The 17,750-nt window shown below is 39.1% G+C and overlaps 1 protein-coding gene across 3 annotated transcripts in view; it reads right to left on the bottom strand.

The window, feature by feature from the left end:
• Window positions 1-1,356: 1,356 nt before the first annotated feature.
• Window positions 1,357-17,750, bottom strand: part of Casd1 (CAS1 domain containing 1) — a 44,776-nt gene continuing 28,382 nt past the window's right edge. For 2 of the 3 annotated variants that reach the window (XM_021165227.2, XM_021165228.2), the window contains exons 11-18: window positions 15,893-16,012; window positions 14,804-14,960; window positions 13,398-13,477; window positions 10,843-10,944; window positions 9,046-9,186; window positions 8,086-8,163; window positions 3,663-3,755; window positions 1,357-2,849 (exon numbers count right to left, since the gene is read on the bottom strand). In XM_021165227.2, the coding sequence (XP_021020886.1) occupies window positions 2,583-2,849; window positions 3,663-3,755; window positions 8,086-8,163; window positions 9,046-9,186; window positions 10,843-10,944; window positions 13,398-13,477; window positions 14,804-14,960; window positions 15,893-16,012 (1,038 nt within the window). In that variant the 3' untranslated portion in view covers window positions 1,357-2,582. The remainder of the gene's footprint in view (window positions 2,850-3,662; window positions 3,756-8,085; window positions 8,164-9,045; window positions 9,187-10,842; window positions 10,945-13,397; window positions 13,478-14,803; window positions 14,961-15,892; window positions 16,013-17,750) is intronic. The other variant, XM_029478611.1, reaches the window with a different exon arrangement.

Raw genomic sequence — 17,750 nt, 5'->3', positions numbered from 1 at the left:
CTATCTATCTATCTATCTATCATCTATCTATCAATCATCTATCTATCTATCATCTATCATCACCCATCAATCCATCTACCCATAAAAGTATCTGTAAAAAAAGTAAAAAGCAATATTGATATGCTATTATAAACTTTAAGTTTATTAAGTTTAAAAGCTTCTTAGCCTTGAGATAATAAAGGATTTGTGAAGGGAAAGAATGCATCCATTAGAGAAGCTAGCGTCATCTTATGATGGAGAAGTGGCATCCCAACATCATCTACTTCCATCACACAAAGCACCAATATGACCCGGCACAGGTAGATAGAGAAGGGTAGAAGGCAGGCTGAAATTTCCATGATTCTTTCTCAAGAAACACACAGGGAAGATTTGACACAAGAAGCAGGAAGGATGTGGGAAAATTGAGCAGCAATGTAGCTTGAAGGCGGAGGATGGGGTCCTGAATGTGATTCCTACTAGGGAACATCTGAGTTTCATCTTCATGTTCTGTCCTCACTAGCACACAGAAGCAGCTTCTTACAGAGAATCGTGTGCCTGACAACAACCAGTATCTACATCGTGGCAGAAATAACAGTTCATTTGCCAAACACAAATGCTATCCTTCCGGGAACTTGTGCAATACCCTCTTATCCAGGGGATAGGCTAAACCAAATTAAATATAATGAATTTCTACATTATTATGTATAGTTCTATCTAAAAAAACCTTACAACTTAATAAGACATGCCATGAAGAAACAGGGCTTCTCACTCTAGTTTTTAGCTTGAGTTCATACAGAATAAAAAAACCTTAGCATTTTCTTGGACATCATTACTGAAAGAGAGTTGCCTCCAAACCACAGCGAGACAGTCATCCCTCTCAATGTCCCACCAGGAAGAGCCTTCTTCAGATGATAAAACTTACAAGCTAAATTAAAATGCACTCTGGTCATTGGCAAGCTACAGGAGCAAGAATAATGTGAGCACAGTGCTAGGAAGCTTTTGATTTATGCGATTCCCTGCTTACAAGGCTGCTGTCCAGGAGGCAGGGCAATGAATCATTACAATTGTCTATCTGGGAAATGTCAAAAGATTAAGGAAAGGCAGAAGAAGAGAGAAAAAAGAAAAGCACATTTCTGTGGAATAACTATTTCCCAGTTAATGGGAATGTATCAGTTGCATATAAGGCACGAGAAGTATGAAACTTTTAAATCAAGGTACACAGAAGCCACACTGCTGAAATTCCCTGTTAGGAGACACCGTCATCACAGGAGCGCATTCACCCCTTCCCAATGAGAACTCGGTAACTAAGAGTTTGAGAAAGAGAGTGAAGAAAAAACTTGATAAAAAACAAAACAAAAACCACACATGGCTTGATTCTTTGCCAATACAAAAATAAGCATCCACTGAGTGTTTATTTACTGTTTAAATTACTTCTTATTGTCACACACTATAAACAGAAAATACATCTTACCACACACAGAATGAGAGCAAATAAGTGCAATATTTTATACATTAAAAATCATAATCAGATCTGTACAACAGATAAATAAATGTATACCTCTAACAGTTACTTGTAAAAAACAAACAGATCATTTATTGTTCAAAATCAGCAGTTTACTTAAAATTCTACTACGGTCACACATTTCAATCAAAGATTTGGAACTTCATTATGCTACACAGGTTCAGATCGGTAAATATTTTTTTTTTAAAAATGAGGGCATAATAAGCAATACCAAGTGTCTATAAAGAACCTTCCAAACATTGGAAATAATATACTCTACTTAATTAGCGACCAGCAAACACTAATGGATCCACGGGGTAGGGTTTTTGTTTTTGTTGTTGTTGTTTTGTTTTGTTTTCTTTTTAAATTCTGGTATAGTTTAGGAAGAAGAAATAGACTGTTTGGATTGGAAGGAAAATTTGGCTTTGTTAAAAATAAGCAACAACAACATGCACAATAACAAAACCTTGTCACAGAGCTTTAGAGCAACTCTGTGAAGGGCAAAGTGTACAAAGATTTAGGCTTACATACCCGCAAACTACAGCTAGGGAAAATCACATCAGGAAACACACACCGGATATGAATACGCATGGCTTAAAGACATACGGTTTCTCATTCCACAGCATTGCACATGGGACAGGAAAGAACACTGCAAGTCACTTCGGTACTAAGTTGTCTGTGAAGTAGGAGGTTCTGTGTGCACAGATGCCGATGCAATGATTACCACACAGTCAGAGGATATCAAGACACACAGTGGTGCCACTCACCTAATTAACGTACTTACATAGGTTTACTGGAAAGTCCACCACTCCCTGCCATCATATGCTAACTATAATCACCAATAAATGGAGACACAGATCTGGTAGAAAAGTGTTTTCCACATGCACTCTTATACGATGCATCCTGGTTCACTGTGTGCATTTCACATTGGATAAACACAGTGCTGATATATACAATCACACAAGTTCAACAGACGTCACAAAACTGTCCTGTTGCCAAATGTTTATATTTACACAGTCATTAATATCTTCAGACAGATGATTTTCTTGTCTAGGCAGATGCAAAGTAAGCCTGAAGAGTTTGTTGTTAGGATTGTAGGAGCCTACAGTCTTGATTTATCTTGAATGGTGGATAAGATGAGGACTCCACCAAAAAATGCAAGCGTACATGCCAGCCTTCGGAAGAGAGACGGGTTATCTTTAGGAATAACGACCTGCGCGAGGTCAGTGGTGATCTGAGAAATCTCATGTGCCACGCAAACGAAGATGAACGTGCTGACGATGATGTTGAGTGTCGGGTTTCCAGGGATAAGGACCAGGATGCCCCTTGTGTCTGCTGCCAGCCAGATGTGGTACTGACAGATGAACAGCTTGGACAGAAAACACTTACAGTTAGGTGCACCCAGAGCACTAGTGAGTAAGTTTGAATGTTTCCCAGTTTAAATTTGTGAGCATGCTTTACCCTGGGGGGCTTTTGGAGCCCATCTGATTCCCACACTGTCCCTGTTGTGCACTTTGCTGACTCATACAATCCCTCTGCTAACTGAGACAGTCAGAATACGATAGAATCCTGACGAGAAAACTTGGAGAAACTTACCTGCCCTATTTTAAAAAGTAACTCAATAATTTTCATATTCTAAGAAGTATCTGTTATAACTATGCCAGAGATCGGTAGAATTATTCTATCTCCAATAATAAAGGTCAGAATGTGCTTCAGACCCCGTGGCTTAAATTGATTTAGTAGATAATTTTATCTTTTATAGCTCACACTGTGATGACTTTGACTATCTTCCACAGTGTCCAGTCATATTAAAGCTACTAGAGTAAATATTAGAGATCTCAATTCCAGCAATATTTAATTACGGAGATGAATAAAAAGTCAAAATCTTCCTGGTGTGAATTCATTAATATCTGGTTTAATACTTTTCTTACTCAAGCATCTTAGTTGTACTCAAAAGCTTGAAAGAGTGTGAAGAACACACTGACAGTTACTGACATCTAGCTATTGTTTAAAATGTCTTTAAAACATTCCCAAATGCTTTATGATGGTTCAATGTGTCCTTATTCTACTTAGATGTAACTTTAATCTAAAAAAGTACGTCAGATTTGCACATTCACACATACACATATATGCATGTATACACTCAGCTGTTTGTGATAAAGCAAAATATTAGATTACCAACCTCTAGTGAAATTTTTCCAAACCAAGCAAAAAAAGAACTGTATATAGAACGGGCATATCCAGGGATGTTCCTTATCAGGATGAAGGCTACAATCTATGAGGGAAACCCAAAAAAAGTAAATATGAACAACACATTTATTTAAAAGAATTCGAGTGAAGTCTTAAGGGGTAGCTTTATCTTTTATATTCTTGAATTTGATATATATGTTTTTTCAATTGATAAATATTGGTCGGGTATTTTGATTAGAGTGGATCGGAGCTAGGTTTCTCACATATGATCTCTATACTGAAGGGTAGTGTGGATTTGAGGTTACTAAGACAAGTGTTTTACTTTATGCATAACGAGAACATACATTCACCCCAACCCCAGACGCTGTGTAAAGTTGATGGACGTTTGCTTCATTCATGAAGTATCTGCCAGGTGGCCACTCTTACTCCTCACATAGTTCAAATGCCTTGTTTAGTTTTGGATATAAAGGGTTCCTAAAGTGGATTTACCCACTGATCAGTTTATGGCCATCTGGATGGTCTATTGCTTGATGGGGCTTAGATGGAGATAGCAGATCAAAGGGGACACGCATACCTTATCCCTGGAACTACCTCTTTAGTTCTGCTTCTTGGTTTCATGGGGTGAGCAGCTTTGACAGGCCACACTCATATCAAGGCACTCTGCACCATCACAGCCCAGATGCACAGACCTACAAACTTAACTGAAACCTAGTAAGTCCTGAATTAAAGGCAGCCTTTTCTCCTTGAAGTTGCTTTTCTTGAGTATTTTGTCACAGTGACAGAAATCCAATGAGCACAATCCTTCCTCCACTGACAGGGATGTTTGTGTGGGAAACAGCAGGGCCATGAATATCATCAGGTTGCTGCTGCAATGCCAGAGAGATGGCATCCCTCTTACACAGCATTCATGTGCAGTAGTTTTCTCTCCGGATTTTTATTCTAATAAAATCCCCAGTTCGGGGACTTCTAACTTGTCACTCAGCTCCTGTATTCTTTTGCACAAGGTAGAACAACCTTCCTTGCATTTTTAAAACTTCTAATTCACAGTCTCAAACCCAACATCCAGTTTATTAAGCAAATATCCAGTTTATTATGCTTTTTATTATTTATCTATCTATCTATCTATCTATCTATCTATCTATCTATCTATCTATCTATCTATCTATCTATCTGTTTGTTTTTCGAGACAGGGTTTCTCTCTATAGCCCTGGCTGTCCTGGAACTCATTTTGTAGACCAGGTTGGCCTCGAACTCAGAAATCCGCCTGCCTCTGCCTCCCAAGTGCTGGGATTAAAGGCGTGCGCCACCACCGCCCAGCTCACATGTTTTTTAAAAAAAGAGATTGTATTTTCATCACTATCTTTTCAAAACTTTCTCCTATCAAAGGGCTGGGATACCATTTAAGTGTAAGAAAAGAACTTACATTGAGTGACATTCACCCCTTGCCTTGCTCACAAGATGTAGGCATTCTCTGGGAAGCATAGTAGGTAAGGAGGTGAAAGGAGGTATGCAGCTAATCTGACTGGAAGAACTCTCAGATGCAATTCAACTGAAGGATACTTGTAGCAATGGTGTCAGAGAGCTATCACCCTGACCTGTCTGTGCAAGGGTTGGAACTGAGGAAAGAGAAGACTTAACATGATCTTAATTCTCACCAACACAAATTGGGATACAGGATGAAAATTTGTGCGGGTATTTATTGAGGCACACACTGAAGATCTATAAAGAAATGTTTTACGTAACTAACAGCATAAGCACTACACAGAAGCAAAGATCAAGAAGAGGAGACCTATGTCTATTTATTGTACTATTATAATTTTTAATTTACCACAGGTTTAAGGTAAACTACGAGAAAGATGGATATATATGCATGCAATCCGTTAGGCTGAGCAACATGAAATCTGGGAAGAGTATATAACAGCCCACTCCCTCTCTTCTCTCTGGGATCTACCATGTCCCATAGTGTATTTCATCTCTTTATCATATTGAAGTCTTATGTTTTATTTTGTATTTACTATGTAAGGAAAAGTGAAAAGTCAAAAGAAAATAACCACGGAGAACACGTGTGAAGTCTGGGAGGTCACTGTTAGCTTCAAATGAACATAACAATGGTTAAAAATGGGCTAGTGTTTTAACTTCCTGGGTACTATAAGAATCATTTTCTATACATTCTTTATGGTTAATAGCAGTTCTTTAGCTAGTCACTGTTAGAAATTCTTATCAAGTCTGACAGGCAAAACCACAAAGTTCAAATTCAACCTGACATTGGTTGGGGGTACACTCAATAGTAATATGCTTGCAGAGACCGGTCAGACCTTGGGTTTGATTCCTTGCAACACTCACTCACTCACTCACACACATATACTATATATCTGTATATATATATGTACATCTACATATCTGTCTTTCACTCTTTCAGCTTCTCAGGGCACACACACACACACACACACACACACATCCTCTGTTCACATCTAAGAATAAGCATGCAGTCAGGTTGGAAGGATGTGGCTATAACACTTGATGGTCTGAGATGCTGTTGCCATTCACACGGTGGAACAAATAGTCTTAAAACGAAGCAACCATGCAGTAAAACTAACTCGCACTTTAGGTCCTAGTCCTTGTCCATGCTTTTGCCCTACAAGGAAGAGGCTGTGTCTTTCCAGCAAAGGTAACATCAGATGTCTGAGCCTGTGGAGGTGGCTAAGAGGGGGAGAGTGGGTACTGTTCTGCTTGCAGCCATTCTCTCTGTCTGCTCTTCCTAAACTGTTCTGTCTGCTACACTGTGAGTGCTAATGTTCCCTCTCATCCTGTGAGTCACAGCAATGACATTTTATACGTTGTATAAAGAGCTGTTGGTAGGTAGTGCCATTGTCAGCAGAAGGAATAGAAATGGCATTCAGAGACATCACAGAACACTTCATTACCAATCGTGTCTACAGAATGCCTCACCGGTTTGTGCTGCCGTCCGCAGAAGCTGAGAATAAAGCATAAACAGTCCCTGCACTGAAGACCACTCAGGGCCTAGGAGACACTCCAAAAACTCTCATGGCCCTTTGAACCACTCATCCTTTAGATTTTAAGACACAACTTCCTTCAAAAATCCTGTTCTTTTATCAGTAAAGGTTAGGAAAAACACCCATGGTTTCAAAGCAATCTGTACCTGCTGTTCACACATTGATGATTGTACCCTATGATGACTGCAAACCTCCCGCTTTGTAGGTCCAATCTGAGTCCTCAGCACACTCTGCCCCCTTTCCAGGAACTACCCCACATGTTTTTATATCTAGGCTCTCTGAGTTCCAGTCCCAGTTCCTGCATATAGCTCCTTGAATGTGCCATGTCCCCTTTCACGATAGGGCCTACCCAACTGTTTCTTCATTCCCTCTATTCTCAGGAAAATAAAATGATCCCTGATCCCTGATGCCATCTCCTCTGTCTTTCAGCTAGGTCATGGACTACCCTTTATTATATTCTCATAATGATATACTGTTATTCATAATTATGTGATTACTAAATAATTTGTTATAGAGATTGTCAGCTCCATAAGGATAGAAGCTGTGCTGAATCTGGCCATCACCTGAGTATCTAACATGCAGAATCAGAAGATTATTAAATGATTACAAAACACTGAGATAAATGAATCGTATACTGGTCCACATATCCAGTAAACCATAAATTTCATGAGAAGAGATATCACATCTTGTTAAATAGTGAGCCTTTTATTATTAACATGGAACTTAGCATAATAGATAATAGATAAAATTAAATAAATTCAAACAAATATTGAAAAAGCAAATGTGGGAAGAGGATGTTGAAATGTTTTGTGTATGATAGAGTGTCTGCGAAGGTGTGTCTGTGTGTAGCGCAGAGGTTGACAAGGGGTTGCTTGCTCTATGGCTCTTTGCTTTAGTTTTCTGAGGTAGGTTTCACTGAGGTTGGAGCTCACCGATTTGGCTAGGCAGGCTGGCCAGTAAGCCCCAGGGACTCTCTGGTCCCTTCTGCCCCAGAGCCAGGCTTTCACCTCCTAAGCCGTCCATCACCCGAGTCCTGGGGTTAACACTTTCCAAGGTCCAAATGCGTAAACGTATCATTTTCAAACATGAGCTATAAGAACTCTTGGAGGTGATCTTAACATCTCTGCTACTGTAGAGATAGACAGGTATGGAGATTAGGTAGCTTCCCTACGTCTTCTACGCATTGAACTCTCATCTCTTTACTTCTGAATACTATATTCTTACAAAAAAATTTTAAGTGAAAAAAAGTGTCTAAATCAAGTTAATTCTTTCGAGCTGAGTATGGTGGTGAATGCAATGATTTTATTGTCTGGAAGACTAAGGCAAGAGGCTCACACGCTGAGGCCAGCCTGAGCAACACAGTATGAAGAAGTATAGAGAAAAATGAAGAGAGAGAGTTACCTGTACCACAGACACAGATGGGTGGAGTTCGTTACAGTCTGCTTTGTTCTTACAGCTGCTAGCCCAGATCGAATAGGTCTAAAACAAGAATGGACAGTCAGAGCTCAACACTGCGGACCCTTAAACAGACACACTGCAATGGCTTAGGGGTTTCCTTCTTTATAACTTGGTACCTCACTATGCTATAAAAAGGACCATTAAAAGCTCTCCCTAGCAAAGGGGGATGTTAGAGGGGTGAGGCGAGAGTGGGTGGGGAAGTACCTACCCTCTTAGAGGCAAAGGGGAGAAGGGATGGGAGGGGGATTGCAGAGGGGAGACTGTGAAGGGGAACAACAATTGAAGTGTAAATAAATACAGTTTAAAAAAAGCTCTTGGGAGGTCTCATCACTTGTTTCAGTAGCATCAACTGCCTAAGCCCGGGGGGTGGGGGTGGGGGTGGGGGTGGGGGATGGGCATGGGGGTGGGGGGGTGAGAAATGGAGTTTTGGGCACTTCTGATAATCTGGTCATTACCACCAAGTGCTGGCTTTTCACATTCACGAGCACATGGAGCTGGGTGGTGGCAGTGGTGGTGCTGGGAAGCAGAGGCAGGGAGATCTCTGCAAGTCCAAGGCCAGCCTAGTCTATAGAGGGATGACAGTACAGCCAGGGCTACACAGAGAAGCCCTGTCTCAACCNCCTAACTCACCCAATAGATGATAGATAGATGGATAGATAGATAGACAGATAGACAGATAGTACATGGTATAATTTTTCCCCAATTGATTGTAACTTTTAAAATTCCTATTTTACTATACTCTCAGCTAGTATTTATAACTTATATATGCATTCTATGTAGAACTTACATCTAATTAGAAAAAATACAGTAAAAATGTTCAATTAAATTACATTTTCTTTATTTATAGGTTAATTCTATCAGTTAAAAATTGAGAAAATTAGGCGCTTCCATGTTGAAACTTACCAAGAAAGACACTACTGAAACAAACAATAGGAAGGTGGAGATTTTGTTGGAAAAGAGCGGTTCCCCCTTTCCTTCAGACAGTATTTGCCGCCTCTGCAAAGCCAGATAAATGAAAGCAAACAGAACCCCATGGAAGACAACCTGAGAACAACAGGGAGAAAATTGGCTTTGAAGAGTTACATCTCAAATGCTAGCAACAATCCTTGGATATTTAAAACTGCATTTATAAAAGCTGCTGGGCTAGAAGCTTAAGACTTTAGAGTTGCTATGAAGAGCAAACTTTGACTGTCTAATCAAGCGAGTGATAGCTGGAGCATGCAAGCCAGGAAAGGAAGTGTCCAGCAGAGACAGAGGCTGCTCTCCAAGGCCCCCAGGAAGGAAGACAGTGATCATCTCAAGCACTGGACATTGAACCCAGAGCCTTCCACTGAGCAGCACCACCCCCTCTGCCAGTTACATCTCCAACCTCAGCAATTTAAACATACTTCTAAACTTTCTCCAAAACACTGAAACACATTTTATACCCATCCCTTCAACCAAACCAAACAGCAACACCAAATTTTATGTTTAAAAGGAAACTATGTATATAAAACAATATGGTGTGGCAGAAAACACAGAGCTTTCTCTCTAAAAAAAAAAACAACCAACCAAAAACACAAAAAAACCCATAAATAACCACAATGTGATTCATCACTGCAATGGACTAGACTTTTGTGTCCCCCTCCAACCCTCCTCCCCCGCCACACACAAAAAAAAAATACAACACACACACACACAAACAACCTCTCCTATGTTGAAAATGAATTCCTGTGTGGAATCTGGAGTTTTATGTGGGCATGTGGGAAATGGTCAGGCCGTGAGGGTGTAATCTTTATGAGCAGGGTTAGTGCCCTTGTAAAAGAGACCCCAGAGACCATTTCCAGTGAGAACATGGCTGCCCAGGAGCCCGGTCTCTGGAACTGTAAGAAATATGCTTTGTTGTTCAGGAGCTAATCAGGCTACCCTGGTCTGTTTTAGTTTCCCAAACAGACGAAGATAAGCACATCCTTGCAGCTTATCTGCTAAAGCCGACAAAGGCTTTAGCAGAGCCATTTTATTTGTATGTGGCTTGGAAATGCAATAAAGTACCTTGGGAAGTAAACAGGAGCTGGGAAGCTGGGATGCCACAGAATAGCTATCAGAGCATATTGAAAGATAGTGAAGGATAGAAAAGAAAGAGCACATGGGAAAGTAATTAGCGCCGGCTGAGTGCTCTGCTAGGCCGGTTCCCTTTGCTTAGTCAAAGGTCTCTGAATGACTTCAGGTTAAGTGTGTGGAGTCCCTCACTATGCTGTGGCTGCTGCTGCTTTGCAAGCCTATCCCCAAGACTATATTGCAGAGCTTACTAAGCCCATGATACTAGTAATCTTACGTTTGAGAGCAGACTGAAAACTCTTGGTTGCTCAGAGGTATGCTGTTCTTTAATACACACTTCCCAACATCAACATCTTATGAAATCCAGGAAACATCATGACACTCAGTGAATATTGTTCTCAATGGTAGAGCACATATATGTGAATCATCAAGAAATTACAACTGTCTGTCAGAAGCCCCTTTATAGACACCACTTAAAATATTTTCCTGGTGATAGACAGACATACTCATTTTCTGCTGTAATGAGAAAGGGTTCATGGGGACTCTGCTTTAACTTACTCTCAAGTTTCTCTGTACAAAACCTAAGCAGAAATAGTCAGGAGTGCAAATAATTTTCTAGCAGTATAATTTGAGGCATGAAGATATCACAAAGTAAATACATACGTAGCGGTCTAGCCTCCACCTGAACCACCATTCATACACGCTCCCTTCTAGTTCAAAACATTTGGAAAGTGGCCATAGAGAAAAGATCTTCTCAAATGCACCCTAAAAAGGAATGCAGCCAGTTAGGTCAGTGCTTGCTTTGCAACTCCGTTATAACCTACGCATTTGTCAAGCTAAGATTAAACAAAGACCATTCACACTCTTAATCTCTGATCAACTCATTGAAAACTTGGCTTCATTTGAAAAGGAGTAAATTTATTTTAGCTATGGCCAAAAAAGTTTATTTAATACTTTTCAACTTTGTCTTTCACATGGAAACTACGAAAAATACAAGATTTTGAAACAAGAACAACAAACCCCTAGTAATTTGAAATCATTCTATTGAGTTTAACATAATATTAAAACATTCTTATATTTACTAGAGACACAAAATTACAAAACACCTCAGCCAATACAGTATCAATATCCAAAAAATTATTAAGGTGAAAAATATAATTTATTTTCCTCTAAATGTCTTTAATTATCTATAATTATTACGGTTGAAAGAGCCCCCTGAATTAGTCACTCTAATCAGCCATCCTCAAATGCTATTACTAGCCACAGTTTCAAGTTTTATTCTGTCCAGTTAGTGAATGGCACCCTCTTATTAATCTGACAGCAAGAGAATGTTTGAATGAAGGGTAGAAGTCTGGGGCACATTCCTGCACACCAATGAAGCCTTTCAAACAGAGAGAGTCCTCAGTATGGACTGAAGAGTGGCAGTGAATTCTACTAAGAAATGTCCCATTGCTCGACCTACTGCAACAGCATTAAAAAAGATTACTAAAAAATAATTACTGCTGACCAGAGAAAAATATGAAGATACTACCTCAGCCACTACTGGGTCCTTGTGTCAGAGGAATTTCATCACTATTAGAAAATATAACTATTTTCATTTATCCACAACTTCAACTATACATAAAAGAACTGTATCAAACTCTATTCCACAGAAATTGTAGGTTCATTCTTACAAAGAATTACAAAATAAAGACCCCTGATTATATGTGTACACACATACATATAGATATAAGCATGTATATATGCATGTATACATACATATACATATAAGCATATATATATATATATATATCATAACAGGTATGGATCTACTGAACATAAGCATATGATTGTGGCAGCTATATATGAAGAGTATTTATAAATAAATGCATTTGTAATTTAAAATTTTATTTCTTTTTTTTAGTAGATATTTTCTTTATTTACATTTCAAATGCTATCCCGAAAGTTCCCCATACCCTTCCTCCCCCCCCTCCCCCCACCCTGCTCCCCTATCCCCACTCCCACTTCTTGGCCCTGGCATTCTCCTGTACTGGGGCATATAAAGTTTGCAATACCAAGGGGCCTCTCTTCATAAAATTTTATTTCTAATTGAAATTTATCTAATATGCTACTGATAAGGAAGTTGTATTGAGTAGTGACTGTGGGTTCAGTGTGCTGTATAGTGGGCAGTACAGAATGGGATTCTCTGAACTGTGTACTGTCTTTTTCTGGTGCTAGGGTCCTCACTGACCTAGAGCTAGGGAAGGTTCCTCTCTCTCACTATTTAATGATGGGCCAGCTTCCCTTTTCCATTCTAATGTGCTCAGAGAATGTTGGGTATTTGTTGTTACCTATTTCTTTATACATTTGCCTATTTTATTATTTTTTGTATCTCACATGGAAAAGAAAACTGTATGCCATACAGAAACAAAAGTGTTTTAAATACTTCTGAACATGAAAGTAGGCATAAGAGCCTAAAAATGCCTCCCCAAAGGTTCTGAAGAATTAGCTCACACCCCAACCACACATAACAAAATGTACCTAATGGACATTTACACTTGAGGCAACTTTATGCAAAATGTAGCACTGCAAGTCAACTGCAGCTTATGTCAAAACTACAGATGATCAAATTAAAATATTTTGTTACAAGTATCATAATACCCAAAAAAAGTCTGCCTGATAGATTTAACAGGCAGATAACAGACTTCCATTCTGCTAAATGTACAGAAAAATTCAACCATCAAAATAAAGGGTATAAATACAAAAATGACCCAAGTCCTGTAAATTAAGTGCATGTGACATTTTCAAACTCTATGCAAAATAAGTTCATTTTCCTGTCTCAATTTTACTTTGTGCATTTAAAGAAAAATCAAGAAACAGCTTGATGCAATGAATAATGCACAAACTAAGCTGACAATTCTGTCAAGAGAATTTTGATCCTCACTTAGAGCATGTCTCATAAGAGGCATTCAATAAACGTTTGATTGATCAAAGTCAAGTAAAATGGATCTTGAACAATTGCCAGAGGAAGAGCTTAAAATTACTCTTACAACAAAAACAGTGGTAACAAAGTAGGTAGGGTCTCAAAAGAACTACACTGAGCAGTCAGTCCATAGAGTGACACTTTTATTATAGTCATTAAAAACAGGAAGCTAACAAAAAGGCTCTAGCTCTTCTCCATACCCTAGTAGACAAACTTTAAAATATGATAAGATATAAACCAAGAAGAGCATACAAACCTGAGAATGCGCCAAGAACCATATGCACAGCAGCAGCAAGCCTAGTTTCAGCAGTAAGCCGAGATACCAGAAAACATTTCCTAAAAGAGAAAATGTGCAACATACAAAGCAATATAAATTTATATTAGTAAACACACTGAGGACACCTCTGTTTAATGTTTTTGTATCTTGAATGTTTCTCAAAATAACCCCTGAATCTGCTATCTATTCAAGTGTTTAGGGCATCAATCAAACGTAGGGAAAAGGAAATCAGTGGAGCATCGCTGGGCAGAAAGAGCTACAGTGTGTGACTGCCAGCTCACAGCCCTGCTCACCTACTGGACGTGCACACTTCACGGGGCCTCTTGGATGCAATTACACCCATGCACTATCGAATGTTTCAACCAAGTAGACAGCTATATGTTCAATGCAATGTTCCAACTCAGGTTAAATATTAGCATAGGTCACACTGCTACTACTTAAACATAAAGCTCCAGGAGATGTAAGCTTACGACCTAGTGGACTAGGGTTTAACCATAAAGCACATTAACATATGCATACTTCAAAGTCCATGTTCCAAGTTTATGCATTTTCATTAATGTCGTATGAGTCTATGGAAAAACTGTACTCTAAATCTATAGACTGTCCAAAGATACTAATATGTTTTAAAAGGGCCACATTAATACTTTCCAGGAAACATTTTAATGGAAGCCAAAAAGAAAAAATTCTTATAAGCAAGATCTAAGTTGAAAGTCAGATACAGCTTTAATATTAGAACCAATTTTCTATCTTTTTTTAACTCAGAAGATTTCATTTGAATGATATGACCATGGGGAAACTACAGTAAGATAAACAGTTGCGGCCTTACTTGAACATGATCAGTGAGATCATGATGAGAAATTTGGAAATGTCAACTTTATAGGTAGGGAGTTGGGCTCCTTATATGTAAAATAGGTTCATAATAATGTCTAAAGAGTTGTGCAGAGGACAAATTATAAACTCATCGACACAGGAAGGCTTTGCAAGTAAATGTCTACTCGGACTCTCCACATATGCAAGAAACCACACGAAACCGAGTTGCCAGTATTGAGCACAACGGGGGAAGAGCCTCAGCCCACGTGGCTTCTCCTCCTCCTTACACTTCCACTATTCTGTTGTATGCAAGGCAGCTTAAAAACTGCCTTCATAGTGGAAGGAAAACACACAATATATATGCAAACTAGTGTTCTGTATTGAGCTACCTGCTATGTTCTGGAGTAAGCTATCTGGCTGTGTTATTTTAGAAACAGATTTAAAGCAAAAATCCTAAAACCACATACACATTTAAATGGCCTAGATCTTTCAGTGAAAAATAGCTTTTAACAACTAACAGGAAATCTAGCAGAGATAGAATGTATTTATTAACATCAGTAAGATAGTCTATTTACCATTTGCCTTCTTTTGGGTTATTTGTGGCCACAGTGCTAAAGTGACATATATGACCATGAACCACACGGTGACCAAGGGGACAAAGTAATAGAATTGATATGGTCGATCCATTACGATACATAACACCACAACCAGGAAATTGAGACGAAATAAGACCTATGAAAATGGAGAAGAAAATGGTTTTCATTCACAATATACATGAAAAGCAAAGACAAATTTTCCTGAATACAATAATACACTTACGAGTCAAATAAGGACTTTACAAATGAATTTTATCAATCCCCAAAGTTTTGTTTGCCCCACAATCACTGAAGAGGTTAATAGAAAATATCTATGTATTTCCTAATGAAATTACAGTAAAGAACCACCCGAGGTGTTGCACAGGTGCCATCTTTTTAAAGAGGCAGAGAAAGCATACAGCACCCTCCCAGGGTTCTATTTTACAGGCAGAGATTCGGTTGCCTCAGGAAACGGTGTCTGTTCCATCTGCTGTTGGATGTTGATTTGCCCATTAGTATCGTGCAAGTTTTCAAAGGTCTTTGTGATTTCATTCCAGTCATTTCAGATATCAGTTTAAATTTAACAACAGAGCAGAGAGTGTGTGTGAGCAGACTTCTTTCTATTAGTTCTGTCTGATGACTTTGTGGCTCAGGGTAGAGCTTTTAGACACTCTGAGCCTCTGTTCCCATCTATGATCGTGAGGCTACCTTCAGGGTTGCAATAGAGGGAAAGTAATGTTTAGAAACTGCTTAGCAAGAGGCAGAAAGTCAATCAATCCTAATCCTCTTCTCAGGCAGAGAAAACATGATCATTTCAGGTAGTGTGCATCTCTCTACAAAACCAAAGACGACCAACACTAATTCTCTGAGCATTGGTGATATTGTACATGCATCTAGGTTCTGTTTTTCCTCCACCACTAATAATGTATTTCAAATTACTAAACACTGAACACAAAAACTTTAAGGTGATAGTACCATAAATCCTAATACTCCATGATCTCAAAATGGTCATATTTACACTTTCTTAACAGACAGACAGGAAAACATGTGGAGTTGAAAGAAAAAGAGAGTAACAGACTGCATTCTTACCTGACATACTCTATGAATCCCGAAATCTCCTTTGATCCAAAAGTAAGAGAAATGCCCGTACCCTGTCTGAAACAGATATGCAGCCACCAGAACGCGAATGTGCATGTACACAGGCAGAAACTGTTGACAGAAATAAGCAGGGACAGAGAGTGATGGCTTAACTAACTACTCTTGAAGGTACCCTGGATCTTGTATTTTCCTAACACATGGAGAACAAAACACAACAAATCTCTTACCTTTGGCCATGGCCAAAGGACTACTTATATTATGGATTTGCTCAGCAAAACATCCCATTCGACATGTGCAAGCATAACAGCAGTCTCTCTCCACACCCTTGCTCAGGAAAGCATCTTGTTCAAGCCTCCATGTCACCTTCATCGCTCTCTCCATCACACCCAAGCTCAGCCATGCTCACTGCAATGTGCCCAGAGACTTCCCCTTCACAACCTAAACACTGCACACTTTCATCTACACAGGCAGTCATAGGCAATGTGGCCTCCTTTCTACATTCTCTGTCATCCCATCTTTTAGAGTGTGGCTACTGTCTCCACAATGTAACTAATAAATACTTTTAAAAGGTTTGCAACCACTTAACTTCACTGGCCCCTATTTTACAGCTACCTGGTCACCTCTGCAACCACATAGCCTTAACACTGCTTAAAGTCATAGAGTAAGATAATGTGAATTTTCGAAGTGATATTGTAGGATAAAATAATATAAGTGTATTCCTTAATTAGACTTTAAGGCCTAGATTGTATACATTTTGGAACGCATCTCCTTCCTTTACAAAGGATATTTTACTTGAGGAGGAAAAGCAAACAAACCCCAGCAGGAACCTTTGAACATATACACATATGTTCAAAAACCTACAACATATACACACGTCTGCATAGCCTCTACTCTAACCAATCAGATAGACTGTCCCTCCTTGTCATCTATCTTCTGTTTACTTGTCAATGTATCCCCAGGATCTCTTCTAAATGTATTTGTGGTCCTGGAATCCTATTTGCAAGTCAGGAGGTGGTGGTGCCTGTAATCTTAGCATCTGTGAAGCTGAGACTGGAGGAGTACAAAATCTAGGCCAGCCTGGGCTATACATAGAGTTTAAGGCCAGTAGCTTCCATAATAAGAGACTATTAAAATACCAAGGGCTAGGGCTAGCTCAGAGGTACAGTGCTTGCCTAGCACACCCAGGGCTTTAGGATTCACCACTGGCATGTGAAATCTCCAAATCCTATTGTCAGAGTCTACTTAAAACCTATATGATAAGAACTTCAAGTCTCTGAAGAAAGAAATTGAAGAAGATCTCAGAAGAAGGAAAGATCTCCCATGCTCATAGATTGGCAGGATTAATATAGTAAAAATGGCTATCCTGCCGAAAGTAATCTACAGATTCAATGCAATCCCCATCAAAATTCCAACTCAATTCTTCACTGAGTTAGAAAGGGCAATTTGCAAATTCATCTGGAATAACAAAAAAACCTAGGATAGCAAAAACTATTCTCAACAATAAAAGAATCTCTGGTGGAATCAACATGCCTGACCTCAAGCTGTACTACAGAGCAATTGTGATAAAAACTGCATAGTACTAGTACAGCAACAGATAGGTAGATCAATGGAATAGAATTAAAGACCCAGAAATGAATCCACACACCTATGGTCACTTGATATTTGACAAGGGAGCTAAAACCATCCAGTGGAAAAAAGACAGCATTTTCAACAAATGGTGCTGACACAACTGGCGGTTATCATGTAGAAGAATGCGAATTGATCCATTCTTATCTCCTTGTACAAAGCTCAAGTCTAAGTGGATCAAAGACCTCCACATAAAACCAGAGGCACTGAAATTAATAGAGGA

The sequence above is a fragment of the Mus caroli genome, chromosome 6 (assembly GCF_900094665.2).
Source record: "Mus caroli chromosome 6, CAROLI_EIJ_v1.1, whole genome shotgun sequence".
Lineage (NCBI taxonomy): Eukaryota > Metazoa > Chordata > Mammalia > Rodentia > Muridae > Mus > Mus caroli.
The sequence above is the reverse complement of the archived record's forward strand: the minus strand, read 5'-3'. Positions and strand labels throughout refer to the sequence as shown.